Below are 16565 nucleotides of genomic sequence, written 5' to 3'. Positions count from 1 at the left end.
CCAGATCACACAGCAAAGCAGCTTATAGTAGTGCTTCGCTGTTCATATCATCTTGACATCTTGACTCATTCATTATTCTGAAAACACAGCAGAGCTTAAAGCTTGCAAGACTGATAAGAATTTGAATAATGCTTTGAAGTTATTTAAAGGAGGTCAGAGCCAAAATTCTCAATTGATTAGATTATAGAGCTGCTCACAGGACATGCAAATATGTGCAAATATTTTTTATGTCAAGTTTTACTCTAGCACGAAGGTATTCGCAAATTTGGCTAAACTAAATTTAAAAAGTGCTTCTAATCATAAAGTCATAAAACTTTCTCACCTGCAAGGCAGGTCAGTGTCTCAAGAACCTTTGCTTCTGCCAATGGTCATTATCCATCAAGTTGGTGCTGACATAGATTTTCTCCAGGATAATCTGTACTAACTTAGTTTTTCAAGCCTTCCAACTGTGTACTATCAATACTATAATTGAATCCATCTAACTTGCTACTGATTATGCTTTTTTTCATTTCCTTTAATCATTGCTTCTAATTTATTATTTATGTAAAGTATTTAATCAGCTTTATCTTAACCAAATAGCTCTACTATTCTTTATCCTACACTATCCTGAAAAAAACTTTAATAACTGTATGTATGTATGTATTTTTATGTCTATTCACTTATATGTCAAACAAGAATAAAACATAACACATTACATCCATATAAAAACAAGGGGGGAAAGTTCATTCTTTCCAAATCCTATAATTGTCATTTAATCTCAACACCTGATGTGTTTGTGTTTCTTTAGCTTTTTGGTAACTACATATTCCTCAGTTTTAATACAGCTACAAGCTTACTCCAAGATTTGCCCAGTCCCTTCTTTCTATTAGATCTCTTAGCAGACCTCACTATCTTAGATCATGCCACTCTTCTGGACCATCTGCTAAGACAGGAAGAAAATGGAAATGGTTCTCTTTCCTGAATGGCAGTACCAGATCAGTAATAGAGATGTTAAGCCTTGAGTAATCTGTTGTACAACATTACATGAAACCAAGTTAATTCAGAAAGAGAATTCATCTTTTAACAGTGGATTACCAGTTTACAGTGCCATCTTGGGCTGAGCAGGACATGTGATCAAAGTTCTGTTAGGGTATGGACAGAGTGACACAAATTTAGGCTAGGTTCTAGCACAGGGATCTTCAAACTACGGCCCACCAATACAAGGTATCCGGCCCATGGAGTGGTGGGATGAAAAGCAACTGCCAGCTTGTAAAGTAGTGCTTTAAAAGTCTTTACAAGTTTTTAAAAACAGCCTTTCAGATGTTAGCAAACAGCCATGTGATCCAGGGCCATTGGGTGAGTAGGAGAGGGAATGGTGCTGGTTTGCAAAGCAGCTGCCAGCTTGTAAAGTAGTGCATTAAAGGTCTTTAAAAGTCATTAAAAATCTTTAAAAATAACCTTTCAGATGTTTTTCACATCCCTGTGAAAAAAAGCCCTTTAAAAATGGGTGGGTGGATGGGGAACATGTCTCCATGGCTCCAAGCTTTTTCAAAATCAGCTAAAGTTGGCTAACACTAATTCAAATGCAACCGCAATATAATGCCTGAAGGAGAATTCACCCACTGCTTTGATACTTCCCATATATAAAATACATCCACCAAATTTTTTGTTGAATAATTTTGGTAGCTATTCATGTGTGAATGTACAGATGCCCAAATGTGGCAAAAAGCAAATCAGTTTGTGAATTCTCCTCCATGCTTAAAAGACCTTTAGCTCTGTAATCTCAAATAAGCAGGCCCACATTTCCCATTGAATTAGTAGTATATTTATGTTGGTTAAAATTGTTCTTCATTTTAAATATTGTATTATTTCATGTTTTTTGCACTACAAATGAAGATATGTGCAGTGTTCATAGAAATTTGTTCATTTTTTTTCAAACTATTTTCAAACGGCCTCCAACAGTCTGAGATACTTTTTAATTCACCATTGGAGGCTGTGTATGTGTGTGTGTTGAGTCTCATCTTCTTCCACCTGCTTCCAATGCAGAGATGGATACTGGCTGCTGCTACTGCCAGTTTGCTCAGGGACATAGCGTGCATGAGCGTGCACCTGATGCGTGCTATGAGCACATGCACAGTCCTAAAAAATGGTTCTGCGCATGCATAGAAGCAAAAATCAAGATGCCAGCGCCTATGGCGCCGCGGAGCGAAACAGTTCAGGGGCATGGCAGGCTGAGTTACTACCTACTCAGGCGAACCAGTCTGAACCAGTAGGAACTCACCTCTGTTCCAATATCTCTCAATGCCCATCTTGGGGTTTTTAGTTGCAGTCTTAATTGGTGCAGTTCTCAGTCTGGTTTATTGTGTGGTCATCTGAAACATATGATTAGGAGTTATTTTGAAGGAAATCTCTTTGTTTTATTATTTTTTAATGGCCTACTTTAAGGAGCCTGAAGCTGCTGTTGTAACAAAGTTAGGCAAGTAGCAAGAAAGTTTGTGCTCTTTTTCCCTTGGGGGGGGGTATTAAGTAAATAGATTCCTTGGGTTGAGCAAATACAGCAAGGACAATGGCAAAATGGACTGCTAAATTGGCCACGCCCACCCAGTCACATGACCAGCTAGCCATGCCCACCCAACAGTGTGAGGGACCGTGAATCGGTCCCCTGTTCAAAAAGTTTGAGGACCCCTGTTCTAGCAAGATAGACCTTATGATTGAGAAGCCCCTGAGTTTCAGATTAAGGCCTCTTAACTCTAAATAGGATTGTGCTCTCCATAAACAGTATGAAAACAATATGGAGCTTTTAATGGAGTTGATGGAAGAACAGGCTGAACTTATGGCCAAAAGCTTTTGCATGGCCTAATGGGTTACCAGAACAGCCTTTTTTTTGAAGCTTATTGATATCCAGTGATGATATTTTCACTTCTCATTTAGATTTCTGTAACATGCTCTACATCAAGTTGCAGAATTCTGGTAACTGCATGGGTTTTAGTAATCTTCTGGGAGCAGTTCCAGATGCTAGTGACATTACATGTAAAGTTCTACGTAACTTAGGTCCTTAGATTTTTTTTGTTCGTTTCTTTCTTGTCCCCAATTTTTCCTCATAAAAAATTCCGAGGAACTCAAAAGCTTGCAGATTGTGATTTTGGTCATTCTTTTACAGTCATTCTGAATACAACCAGGCAGATATCCACATGCAATGTCTCAAAAATTCAAGTACCATTGCTAACGTGTTTAAAAGCCTGCACTGAAGCATAAAATCAGATAAGTTTCAGAATTAGTTCATTCAAGATGCAAATCTTCAGATTAAATGAGAATAGTTTAGTCAAGATTTGCATTTTAACTAGCTGCCTTTAAGTCTTTTTAAACATTAAGACCCACTCTCTCAGTTTCTTCAGGATTCTCAATATATTCTCTGAAAGCACAGATAATGTAACTGGTTCAGATTAGATTGCCTGTAATCACTTTACAACATGACATATTGAGGAATTGCTACTGAAACATGCAAGTTTATAAAAGACAATATTAAGCAAAGGAGAGGAAAATCCTAAAACCGATAAGTACTATTACATAACTTCGAATTTAAGAATTAATTTCATTAACCGTATTTGGGCACTTTCTCACATTGTAGAACTTGTGGGTTCAACATGTCATTTTCTAGCAATACCACCCAGGCGCTGAAGTCTTTTCTTCAAATATTTAGCTTCTGGGTATAAAGAAGTGTTATATGTTCTTAGAGATGAAAAAACTCACTGAGATCAAGTCTCTCCCTTTGTGTCACAAACTTTGAGGTTTTGTATTATCATCTATACTATAAGCGCAAAGTGATTTCTACAGTGAAGTATTGTAGCAAACACCTCAAATTTAACCATTTAAATTATATACAGAAATCATCCAGCATTTGACTCTTTAGGCTTCAGAAATAAAACTACCATACACTAGTATACATGAATATCAACAGGAGACAAGAGAAGATAGCAATGCTTGTCAGATAGATATTTCGACAGCGAATCAAACTTCAGCTCTGTGGCAAAAAAATTTTTTTTGAAGAATTATAATAGGGGTGGCATACTTCAGGTTATTGGTTCCATTCCTGCAATTCACGGAAATTCCTTCAAATCCTGGAATATTCAGGGAGATTCAGGGTATTCCAATTTAATTACTTTAGTATCTTTTATCAATTTTTTAAAACAACATGTATATCACTGTGTTAAACAGTACTTTGTTTTTTTAATTGGAAGGAGTGTAATGCAGTAAAAGAGCAGTACAGATAGTCCTCATTTAACAACCATTCATTCAATGACCATTCAAAATTACAATAGCAGTGAACAAAGGAACTTACTGACCAGTGCCCAAAGTTACAGCTGTTGCAGTATCTCTCACTCATGTAATTGTGATTTAGGTTATTTACAATCTTACAATTTATATTCTGGGTTCAACTGTAGTCCTAAATCGAGACGTACCTGTACTAGTGATGGGTTTTCTACTGCTTTGATTAATCTGGGATATTTCTTAGCACCTGGAAATTTTCATAGAGGAGAGAATAGGTGAGCATCCCTAACCTCCAAAAGAAAAGCACTTTCTTTGTGTAAAGCTTCAAAAGAAAGAGGTCCTTGAAATTGCATTACAAAACAACAGTACTGTGTTTGCATGTTAAAGTCTCAAAGGAAGCAACATTCAGTTGGCTTGAGCCTATACTGGAACTTATACCTGCTTTGTCTACCAGAGTATGAATCACACAAGACAGATTAGATAAGAGGCTTCCATCATGGACTGTAGGGAAACTTCACTTAGTCCGCTTGCCCAAGAAAAGTCAGTAGTGTATATTAGATTATGATACTGGCTTTGCCCAAGAATTTTCCAGTTAATAACAAGTTGAGATAGGCTAACTGAGGGAAATCTCAGATCCTTTCATGTAGTATGTCTTCTCCCTACCACCTCTTTTCATGTCACTGGACTTCTGCCACCTGGTTGATGCCAATGGCAAAAAATAACAGAAAGATCATCATTTTCTATGAAAGGCAAGGATCCTCCCTATTGTAATTTTTCTGTTGGAGAATTTCTAAGGCACATACCTGGAGAGGAAGGGGGATTAAAATGTGTAAGTATCAATAAATATTTTGTTTTATATTGGATTGTTATGTTCACTTGGATATACGAATACATTGCAATACTTTAAGCACGTTTTGAATTACTATGTAACAGGAAATATACCACTCAGCTGCTGCTTCTGAACAATATACATCCAAAAATAATTTGTGATGCACAGCTTTATCCTAATCTTCTATTTTGGGGTAATGGGTAATTACTAAAAACCGGAAATGTAGTTATAAACTGTTGTTTTTCTTTTCCTTTTCAAATTTTATTGCGGTCTAAATACAACTGCTCTGACTTCTTATTAAACACTATTTGTTATTCCATTTTTTCAGGATAAAAAATACTCTCAAAATACATTGTAAGAGCAATAATAATGCAGTCCTTGCCTCAGGCTTACTCTTAAGATGTGATACACAATCCAAAGTGATATGATTGGAAAAAATAAAAAGGCATATTTTACTGAAAAACTGCATTTCAAAATTGGGACAACCTATTCTTTTGAAAATTGAGGTAAAACTCCTTACTCAAAGAACGAGATGACAAACTGGGACATGTGGATGATTGCCTGTGCCATAAAAACACAACAGAATCCAGTATAAAGCTCCTATTTTTATGAACCATTTGTTAGTCAGGCATTAAATAGGAATTTATCACTAGTTATTGATCTATCTCTGCCCACCCTTAGTCTAAAAACAAAGGCAGATGGAAAGCATATCTGGACACACTTGGAGAATTAGATATGATTTTCAGAAGACTGTTGTTTATCAACAAAACTGTTTAATAAATACCTCTGAAAGTAGAAATTATAGATACCGAGACTGAATGGAATTGATATTCTTGAACTTAGATCTGTTGATTTTCCTGTGTGTCTTTTTAAAAGATTCTGATTAGTGGATTCTGGTAAACATCAAAGTACAGTAGACTGTTAAACAGCTAAAATCAGTCATGGTGTTCTAGAATGCTACATTCTAAACATTCATGATTTATTAGAGAGAGAGAAAAAACTCCTTCCACAAAGGGAGCCTTAGCATCTTCCACTGCTAAACACCAACTAACATATGATAAGGTTGTTTCTAACTAAGAAAGGCAATCTTTTCCCCATAAGGACTCCATGAATGAAGCTCCTCCAGCACACATATAACCAATGTCATAGAAAAGAGAAAAATATCCATGAGGATTGGAAAGTATGCAGAACTCAATGAAAAGACCATAACATTTCTTGTACTTTTCTGGTTATTAGGTTACTATTTTTATTTCCTGTCAGAAGAACACAAATTGGGACATCTAGCAGCTTTGAAAGTTATATCCAACCCCTTAAAAACATTTTTTATTATCAATTAATGACAAATGAGTGATTAAGTTAATTTATGTACATCTAAAACCTGGATGTAGTATGTGAAATGGATAATATCCAACTTCTGAAATTAGTCTCTTTCCACACCATAACTGTTTTCTCTCTCCAAATCTCCAGAAGTATTTTCAAAATGATTAGGCACAGATTCTCACTACCACTGATTATCAAAATACTAGGAATAAGGAGCAATGGATCTCAATCACTGCTTTAGGTTCTAGTTTTAAAAGGTTCCTCATGCTCAATCTATAGAAGAAGAAATGTACATTGCTAGCATTATATATGGTCTTAATTCATGCTTGTGAAACATACTTCTGTGTATTGTCTGTTTGCATGGCAACTCGGCTGAACTGAAAAAATGATCATGTTTTATTCTCTGTTAAGAAAATATACTAACATACTAAGGAAATATAGTACTGTAAGTTGATCAAAGCCAGATGCCTTGAAGTGAGATGAAAAAATTCAGCAATCTAAATTGTAAATTGTCAAAAACATTGCAAAAGACAATACTGGTTTCTCGAAAGTTTCAACTACACCATAGATGACAATAAAATAAATCTGCACAGCTTTTTAACACTAGGCTTAGAGGAGAAGAATAGTGGACTGACAGCATCTCCGCAAAAGTAGAGCCAAGAATTGCAGCAAAGAACAAGGAACTGGTAGATCAGGGAGCTCTAGAATATTTTTAAATCAATACACTAAAGAAATATCCACATCTTCTTTTCAGTTGCTGACTATCCAATTGCATTAAAATGTGAGCTGCTTTAAATTGGATTATTATATTGTTTAATTTAGTGTCAACTCTCTTAAAGTCTTATCCTTATGTTATTAGCATAGGTGATTACAGAGGGAAATCAGAGACTATTGAATAAAAATATAGTCTTTTGATATATTTTTTAATGAGAAGACTGTAACTAATCTGAAGGAAAAAATGACTTGTAAGTTGTATATTCAACAAGACTACCTGGAAAACATTATGGCTTTTTTCAGTGAACTCAGTTAACATTTTATCAGATCAGCTGAAATAAGGCCAATCACATAACAGGGACTAAGTTATAATTTTGGTGCTGGGAAGAGGAATTTTATTTCTCAAGTCTTTTAGAGTGTGCAACAAAATTAAATTCATTCTAGTTCTTAAATTTAAAACTTCATTTTCAGATTTTTCACAATTTAAATTTAATGTTTTAAAAGTTGAAGGCAAATGTCCGTATTAGTCTTTTGAAGAAAAACAGTTGAGAGTCTTGAGAGATTTCAGAGAATTACAACTGGATACATTATAATTTTTTAAAAACATTATCAACAAGGCTTTAGATTATCACTATTTTGTCAGTGTTTAAAAAGCTACAAAGCTTCATCCTATGCATTCAGTCTTCTGAATGAGTCATGCCTTTTGATATCTAAAAAGAACATGCTTCATTGTCTTTTCCCATTCTTTGTTACACTAAGGACACAAGAATTACCTCAAGGCCATTATGTCCTCTCGAGTACACATTCTCCTTAGAAATACTTCAGGCTGCTTCTTGGCAAGATGTTTAAAGAAACAAAACTTGCAATACATATATTTCCTTTCCTAATAAAAGTATCTTAACCTTATACTGGTAGCTATTTATTATTATTCATAATAAATGTCATCCGGCTGGTCATTTGTACATTTGGCTATTTTGCTTTCTTCATTTCAAAGTTGGCTGTGGGAAATGCATGTACAACTTATCAAAAACCTTTTTTTTTCTTTTGGAAATACCTATAAAGGTATTGAATCATCATCAATTTGCACCAACCCTAACCCACACATTTAAAGTCAGAATTGAGAAATCCTACCTTGTGTAGACCATAAAATGCTTATAGGCATAGAAGCCACATCCTTGATCTTTATCCAGCTGTTGTTGCGTTGTCTGCTCCATGATGAAATTACACAATAATATTCTCCTCTATCTGTTTCAGAAGTCCATTGGATTCGTAAGCGGAAGGTGTCTACCTTTGGTTTAGAGAAAATTATTTCCCCATTCTGAGCACGTTGTTTGCTTTTCTCCCCAAGTACTAGTGTCCAGTCTGCATCCATAGTGGCCAGAAGTTCATATTCTACCACTTCGTCACTGCGTGTGGGCATCCTATAGTACCAGGACACAGTGAAATGAACATTTGTCTCGGTGTTCTGTACCTCCATGATCCTACATTCAAGCTCTGTGGGATCCTCAGCAAACAGGGGTGTTTTAGAAGCATTCAAAAACACATAGTAATTTGGTTCTGTGTAGGTTTTGGGAAAATAGAAAGAAAGCCAAAGTAACCATTAAAAGTATGAAACAGAACGAATAGCGAATATAGATTATATTTTCACATATATCATGATTTTAAATTGCAAAGCTTCTTTAGTATTTTACCAGTCGTGTTTCACCAATCCAATGATTTGGATTGTACAATCAGCTTAGTATGTCTGATTCTTCATGGAATTACAGCTAGTCCTTGACTTAGGACCACAACTGAGAACAAAATTTCTGGTGTTACGTGAGGCATTTGTTAAGTGAGTTCTGCCCCATTTTACCTTTCTTGTCACAGTTGTTAAGTAAATCACTGTAGTTAATAAGTTAGTAACTCGGTTGTTAAGTGAATCTCGCTTCCCCGTTGACTTTGCTTGTCAAAAGGTTGCAAAAGATCTTGGGTCACAGCAATGGTCATAACTATGAACCAGTTACCAAGCATATAAATTTTGATCACATGAATAACTGTTTTCTGCTCTGATAAGAATGAGAATAAAGTTGTAGAGAAATGAAGTTTTAGCCAACTCCACAAATATTTGCAAGGTCTATAGAAGTGGATTGCTAGGTAAATTTTTGACTTTGAGAATTGTGTTCCAGCTCTGCTCTTGACACTGACTCTCTGACTGAGGATTTAGAAGGAAAGAATAAAAGCTTGCTGGATAAGCCTCATTCCTGCACTCTGTCAACTGTCAAAGAACAGCCTTGCTGACAGTTCAATGAATTAATACCCTGCCAAGCTCTCAAACTTCTATCAAGAAAGAGCAGGAGGCTGCTGATGAAATTTGGATACAATTTATGTATCTCTGATGATGAGAATCCTCTCCCACTTTATTCCCCCAGGCAATACAAGGTCATTAAAAATAGCTTTATCCTTTACCTTCACCTAAACCCAAGTAATAATTGTAATATAAAGAAGCAGAAGCTCCCACTGGCTATGAGCAACTTTTCAAAAGCAGAATAGAAGTCTCCTGTTTAACCCAACTTGAGAGTAGGGAGACTACAAGATAATATCAGAAATGGAACTTTATTGGAAAACAGTTGTTCTTCCTTCTTTAAATCTGCCTAGCCTAGCATGCAGGACTAGCCAGCAGCACACAAGAAATGGTCCATCTTTCCTCTGTGCTGCACAAAAGCCAGCGGACTTCCAGAGGAAGTTGTTCTTTTTCTTTGCACTATTAAAATGCAGACAATTGCTGCCCGAAACACCCTATTTCTCCAACTATTAGCAAGACAGTGATTTCCCTCTATTTTAAGAATTCACAGTCTTCATATTACAACCTCTAGGTTCTCTTGTATTTAGTTGTGAAATATGCCTTACGAGAAAAATAATGTGTTCTTTTACCTCCATTTATATAAAAAAGAAGGGAATTGGGTTGTTTTCATTTATGGATCTTTTTCAAATTTTATTTATAATTTTAGTTTTAAGGTCACCTGACTACACAGTGATAGGAAGCTTACAATTAAAGAAGTATAAGAAAACAACATATATTGGGCTTCGGGGGGAGGAGCTGCCGCCGTCGGGAGCTCAACGGAGCTCCTCTCAGGGTTCTGGTCTGTATATCTTATAAGATCTATAGATATCTCCCCTTTCTGGCAGAAAGGGGCAGGGAGAAGGTCAGTTGTTAGGATCTCTTTGTAATTCATAGCTTTTTTTTTTTTGCTGTGAATGGAGAAGAGGTTCAACATTAGCTGAGCTTTTACTCCAGCCAGTTCTCCGCAGCTGCCTTTTTTGCAGCCCTAGGCAGTGTGCCCCCCCCCCCAGGACAAAGCTAAGCTATTTAAAAATTAATCCGGGCGGGGACCATTCCTGAGGAATTTCTTTTATTACTATCTAAAATACCAGCTTCAACTTTGCAAAAGGCTCCCTTTTCTAGCTGCGTCACAAGATGGCGATCTTATAGCTTTTGTGCTTGATGTGACGTACTTAGTCAGCCCTACTCTCCTGAAGGCTTCTCCGTATTAACTGTTAAAAGATTAACTGAGGGGAGCAGAGACTTTGATTCTTGGCTAGCCTGATTGCTTGTCTTTTATTTTTATTTTTATTCTGGAATGGCTCCCAAATCTAAGCAGAAGTGCTTCCCTAATAACATATCTCAAAAAACTGCTATGAAGCCGCTACCCTTGCCTCCTACGTCCTCCACTGGAGATTTGTTAACACAAGAATTTCTTCTCAAAACGCTTAATAATTTCAGACAGGAAATTAATCAACTGATATCGGATTTATATGATCAATTTGATGCTAAAATTGCTCAAGCAAAGGAGGATATGATCGGAGTAATGACAGTCATGACAGATTATATTGCTGAAACGGAGGATAAATTGGAACTTTTGGAAGAAACTAATTTTAATTTGACATCCAAAATTCAAACGTTACAACAGGAAATTGAAAATGCTCAAAAGCAACTTGTCATGATAAATTATAATAAGACTGCCTTCGCAATAAGAGTTAGAGGACTGTGTGAAAACGAACAGGAGAATTTGAAACAGATCTTCTTTGAGGCTCTTAGCCGCTCGGTGGGAAGTCCGGGACTTAACTTTGATTGGCAGATTCAAAAAATTTACCGCCAGAATTCGTGGGTAGCAAAACAGCGACAGCTTCCGAGGGACATAATTATATACTTTACCACAAGGGAATCCAGAAATGTGATAATACAGAAGCTTTACAACAAGAGGTTGAGAATTGATGGACAGGACTTGATTGTTTTTAAAGAGATACCATCTCAAATATTAAGAGCAAGGAGAGATTACATTTTCTTAACTGAAGAACTCAGAAATTCTCTGATTCCATACAAATGGGAAGTCCCAGCTGGCATTACAGTTACATTTGGCAATCAAAAACACCGCATTAATTCTGTCTGTGAAGCCCGAGAATTTTATTACAAGACCCTGAAGGCGGGACTTCCTGATTCATCCGGACCTGGAGAGAGACAAGGAGAAGGAGAAGACAAGCAGCGAGACACGTGGCTACAAGGCGGAGGGTGTTGCTTTCCTCTTCCGGAAGGGCAGAAGAGTAAAGAATAAAGACTTAGCGATGTTCTTAAAACTTTATGATTTCTGCCTGGGATAAAATGGAAAAGTTGTATATCGACGATGAGACATGGAGACTGAAAGAAGCGTTGCTGATTGTGGACACATATTGTATATAAGATTTGTTTGAACTCTAACTCAAATTGCGCATGAATTATTTTCCTAGGCGAGGAGAGCGGAGATCGCGATCTTTTTGAGTTGTGGTCTGGGACGAACGGAGTTGGGAGGCGCGTGGGAGAGGGAAGGGTAGCGAAAGCTTAACAAGACTACTCGGGGCTAGAATGCAAGCTGATGTTTGTATCAGTTGCTATTTCAATATAAGGTTAAGAAAGATTAGTCAGAGAGTCTCCAGGAAGGTGGAGTAAATATGTGAGGAGCAATGGACGCGGATAAAATATATATGTGGATATGGATAAAGGCAGGGTGGAAGGTAAAAAAATTTACATGTGGATGTGGGTAAGGATAGAATGGGAGGTGTTGGAAATGAAAAATGAAAGAAGTACTTGAGTTTAATGGTTTTATAGAAAGGTTTGGATATTTGGATAAAAAAGAGATAAATTAAAGGTCTGAATAGATAGATAAAGCAATGAGACTTTTAGTTGGGGAATCCTAATTGATTAACTTACCTGGCTCTAACACAGTTTGAAACCCTGCAAGTAGTAAAATAACCGAAATTTGGAATGAGCTACATTGTTTAAGATTTACAGATGATGGGAAGCTGTGTTAATGTAGTGGGTTTATTGATCTTTCTTTTTTTTTTTCTGTGTGTGTTTTTTTCTTTTCTATTTTTTACTATTCCCTTTTTTTTTGTTTTTCTTTTATTTTTTTAACTTTAAAGTTAGCTGGCTTTATTATACTCAAGTGCTTGTTAAAGAACTATGCCGGGTATGCGACCTGGGAAGCCGTAAGGGGGTTAGGGAGGGGGGATTATAGGGGGGAGGGGGGAGGGTGGAATTACAGTTTCAATTCTTAGAACAATAAGAATTCACTTGTATACTGCGGCTCGTTTTTCTTTTTTTTCTTTTTCTCTTTTATTTTCTAAAAAATAAACTGAATAGATTAATTGTAGGGATACACCAAAGTGAGGAGAAGAGGGAAAGAAGAGGGAGAAGTAAAGAGGGAGCGAGAGGGGAATGTAAGGAGGGTGAGATGGAGGGAGGGGGAGATGTCTGAGGGGGAAGGGAAGTAGAAGAGGGGAATGCTGGAGGGGAGAAATGAAAGTTGGAGGGGGAGAAGAAAGGGTGTATGGGGGATTGAAGTGTCATGTTGGGTTTTTTTTTTGTTTTTTTTTATGGTGGATTTTTTCCCTTTTTTTTGTTTTTTGTTACGCACAGTATATAAGTGATTGTATAAAATGAAAATGAAAATGAAATAAATAAAATGTTTTTAAAAAAAAGAAAGAAAACAACATATATTAAGGAAAGAAAAAAGGCAGAAATAAAATTTAAATAGCTGATAGTTGTTTAACTCATTTTCGTTTTACTAATCATAAACCTATTAGATACATTATAATATATTATTGTATTATAATGCTAGTTTATTTTGCATTTTTATTTGCATTTTTATTTGCATTAAAATGTTGCAATTTCATTCTAAGATGAAAACATTAATTGAAGCATAAATTTGAAAAATAATATCTATTTCTTCTTACACTATGTTTCATTATCCAAAGATAAAATAAGCAAGTTAGAAGGAAATTTTCAAGACAAACAATTGCCTGAACCAGTTGAGATCTGATCTGTGAAACTGAAAATGTAATTTAGATGTTCTGCTTTTATATCATAGCAATGCTTAAGTGTTGCTTAAGTGAACATGAACTGATAGGAAAATTCAGTAGTTTAAAACATTATTACAATTGATTATTTTTAAGTCTCCCATCTAACATCTCCCAACTGATATCTCTTTGCAGTTCTCAAGATCAAAAGAGAAAACCATAATGCACCAAAACCCATAATTCCTCATAACATTCATTAAAAAAACCCAATACCTAATCAAAATAGACATAACCAATCAGATACAAGCAAAGCAAAGGTATTTATCTCCAAATATTTGTCAAAACATCCATATTTTTGAAATGAACAACCTTTTTTCAGTCTAAATCTTAGGAAAAATATTGTTACCACTGAATGGCCTTTCTCTTTTTTATATTGTGAAACATAAAAAAGAAGTTACCATTATTGTAACTTAATGGTTGGCCAGCTGATTCCTTCAAATGTTTCATTCTCATCAAAATCAAGTAATAACCGGGTCATAATTGCCCACAAAATTTGCAAATGGCAAGAAAACTGCACATAAGAAACTGCCCGCATAACCACCAGCTCAGCTTAATTCAAAAGTTTGTTTACCTTCATATCCAATTACTCACCCAATGTCACCACTTCCACAGTGACTGGTACTGATATCTTCTCTGCTACCTTGTGCCAGCTGCCATTGTGTTGTGGCACCCACAGAGCTGCTTGACAGTAGTAGTAACCAGAGTTTTCAGTGCCAACATCACGCATCAACAGGTTGTAATTACTTCGATCTACATGGTTGGGGCTGATAAAGGTGGAATCACTAATTACTAAATCACGATCAGCATTCAGCAAAACCTGAGCCTCTGCCATGGTGCCATCTGGAGATTCATTGAAGTACCATGTGATTTCTGTTTGGAAAATACCACTTCTGTCTGTTGTGATGTTGCAGGTAAGTTCAAGAGATTCTCGTTCCATCACAGATATATTGCTTCTGGTGATGAACACATCTAAAGCTGCAGAATTGGGAGCAGGAGATTAAGGAAACAAGATCAAGGATTATTGTTAACTTCCAAGTGTTACTTGTCTTGTAGTTCACCAATTGTGTCCCTGTCAACTTGTACAAGTGCATATAATTGGCTGCATATACATTAGTATTCATGGGCAAACATGTGTATTGCTGAGTAACACAGTTAAAGCACTAATCTATCAGGTTCAACTGGTTTCTACTTGTATAATAAGTCTATGCAAATATACATTACAGCTTCAGTTTTCTTGCAATTAATGGCACCATTTTTTCTCTTATGCTCTGATACTCCAACATAAATATTTTTCAGCTGAAATACAAAAGTAATCCAACTTAAAGACATTTTAAATGTAAGCTACTTGTTAGATGTCTTTTCATCAGCTGATACTTTATTAAATTACATACTGTAAATTCAGTCACTTTTTCACAAGTCTCCTTTGATGTTTGACATCCGCAAATATGGTCCTTGAAAACCAAGAAAAATCTCTTTTTGAGCTTCTCCAAAACTAGCCATATCAACAAAATGGAACATACATGTCACTGCAAATAGATTGCCAAAAAAGGACAGCTGACAATGGATTATGGAACCACCATACAGCCTAGCTTATACAACGATAACTCACAAAGAAGAAATATCAGAAGGAAACCTTTCCTCTAGCTTCATAACAAAAGTAATTTGTCTAGAGTATTCAATTTTCAATGACCCTGAAACAGCCCGATAAAACAAAAAGTGATTACCATAACACAAGAAATTCATGTGGGGGGGGAGGATAAAATACTAAAGAGCCACCTTGCCAACTGTTAACCATGAGAGGTTGGTTTTGCAATTGATGAAATATTGTGTAGATATAAATAATTCAACTGATTCAATTAAATACCAACATATCTTAGAGCCTGATATTTCTCAATCAATGAAAAAATTAACACCAAAAAGTGGTTTACTATTGCATAAAACAATGATCTAAAATCAACCATAAAAGTACTGACATAAAAAAAGGTATAGTCCTCAGATGTGAATATTATTGAAAATCTGAGGAGAGGTTCAAACATATTGTGCATGTTATTTCTACAAAGGTGTTCAGGCTTTTGCACCTGTTATATTCTTTGTTTTGGTTTTAATCTGTAAAAAAAACTGCATACAAATACTAAGCATGCATTCCAAGTTGCATAAAAAATGTTGTGTTTGCCTTTGTACCATGCAGAAGCTGTATCAATTTCTATTCATTCAGTGATTCAAGAAACATTTAATTTTATCAGTGTATCTAAAACTTTTGCAGGCACCTGAAAAATCTCAAAAAGGGAATGCAAATTTTGCAAACATTATTAAATCAAACCTATACTTCAGATTATAAATGTTCTGTTATATTTAAAATATTACAATAGTTTTCTGTGCATATGTCCAAATATGTCATAATCTGACTTGTCAAGAAACCAACTTGTTTAATGGTCACCTCAAAATTGATACTTGCCTGTTATTCTATGAGTATATGAATAATAGAAGACTGTATTTATTAAAGCAGTAATAATACTACAGTGATGTATACACTCATCTCCTGACCAAAAACAATGCTTAAATTAAGAAATTTAGTATAAAATCAAAGGTTAAAACTGTAAAATGTAAAGATATCACTAAAATATCACCATAGTAAACATCACCCAAAATAATTAAAAATCCAACAGTCATATCAATTAATCATAAAATGTCTGCTTAGGTAAAATACGTTTGCCAGTGAAATATAAAATAAAAACAGGCAACCTGAACTCTTTTAGTTTGAAGTCGTAAACCCTAGTAAGGTTCAGTGATTCTCTTTCAGCTTTTAAAATATGAAAAAGTTGATCTCAATTGAAATTTTAGGGAGCTTATTTTGATAAAAATAGAATAAAGTTCAAACACAACATTGTGAAGTTCTGCCATACCAATTCAAAGAATTTTATAAACCTAGAGTTGGAAGAGGGCCTTGGAGATCTGCTAGTCCACCCCTGCCCAAGGCAAGAATCCTCAGCCGTGGATTAAAATCCTCCCTGATAGAGCATCCATGCTGTTCCACTATTTAATAGCAATTACAATCTGTAAATGTTTCCTTATATTCTTTTCTTAT

The 16565-nt window shown here is 35.6% G+C and overlaps 1 protein-coding gene across 1 annotated transcript in view; it reads right to left on the bottom strand.

Moving 5' to 3' along the window:
• The window catches only part of PTGFRN (prostaglandin F2 receptor inhibitor), a 102603-nt gene that overhangs the window by 46019 nt on the left and 40019 nt on the right, over positions 1-16565 (bottom strand). Inside the window, exons 4-5 of the mRNA XM_032220340.1 lie at positions 14072-14455; positions 8243-8668 (exon numbers count right to left, since the gene is read on the bottom strand). Coding sequence (XP_032076231.1) covers positions 8243-8668; positions 14072-14455 — 810 coding nt within the window. The remainder of the gene's footprint in view (positions 1-8242; positions 8669-14071; positions 14456-16565) is intronic.

The sequence above is a fragment of the Thamnophis elegans genome, chromosome 6, assembly GCF_009769535.1.
Source record: "Thamnophis elegans isolate rThaEle1 chromosome 6, rThaEle1.pri, whole genome shotgun sequence".
Taxonomy (NCBI): domain Eukaryota; kingdom Metazoa; phylum Chordata; class Lepidosauria; order Squamata; family Colubridae; genus Thamnophis; species Thamnophis elegans.
This window is presented reverse-complemented; position numbering and strand designations above follow the sequence as displayed.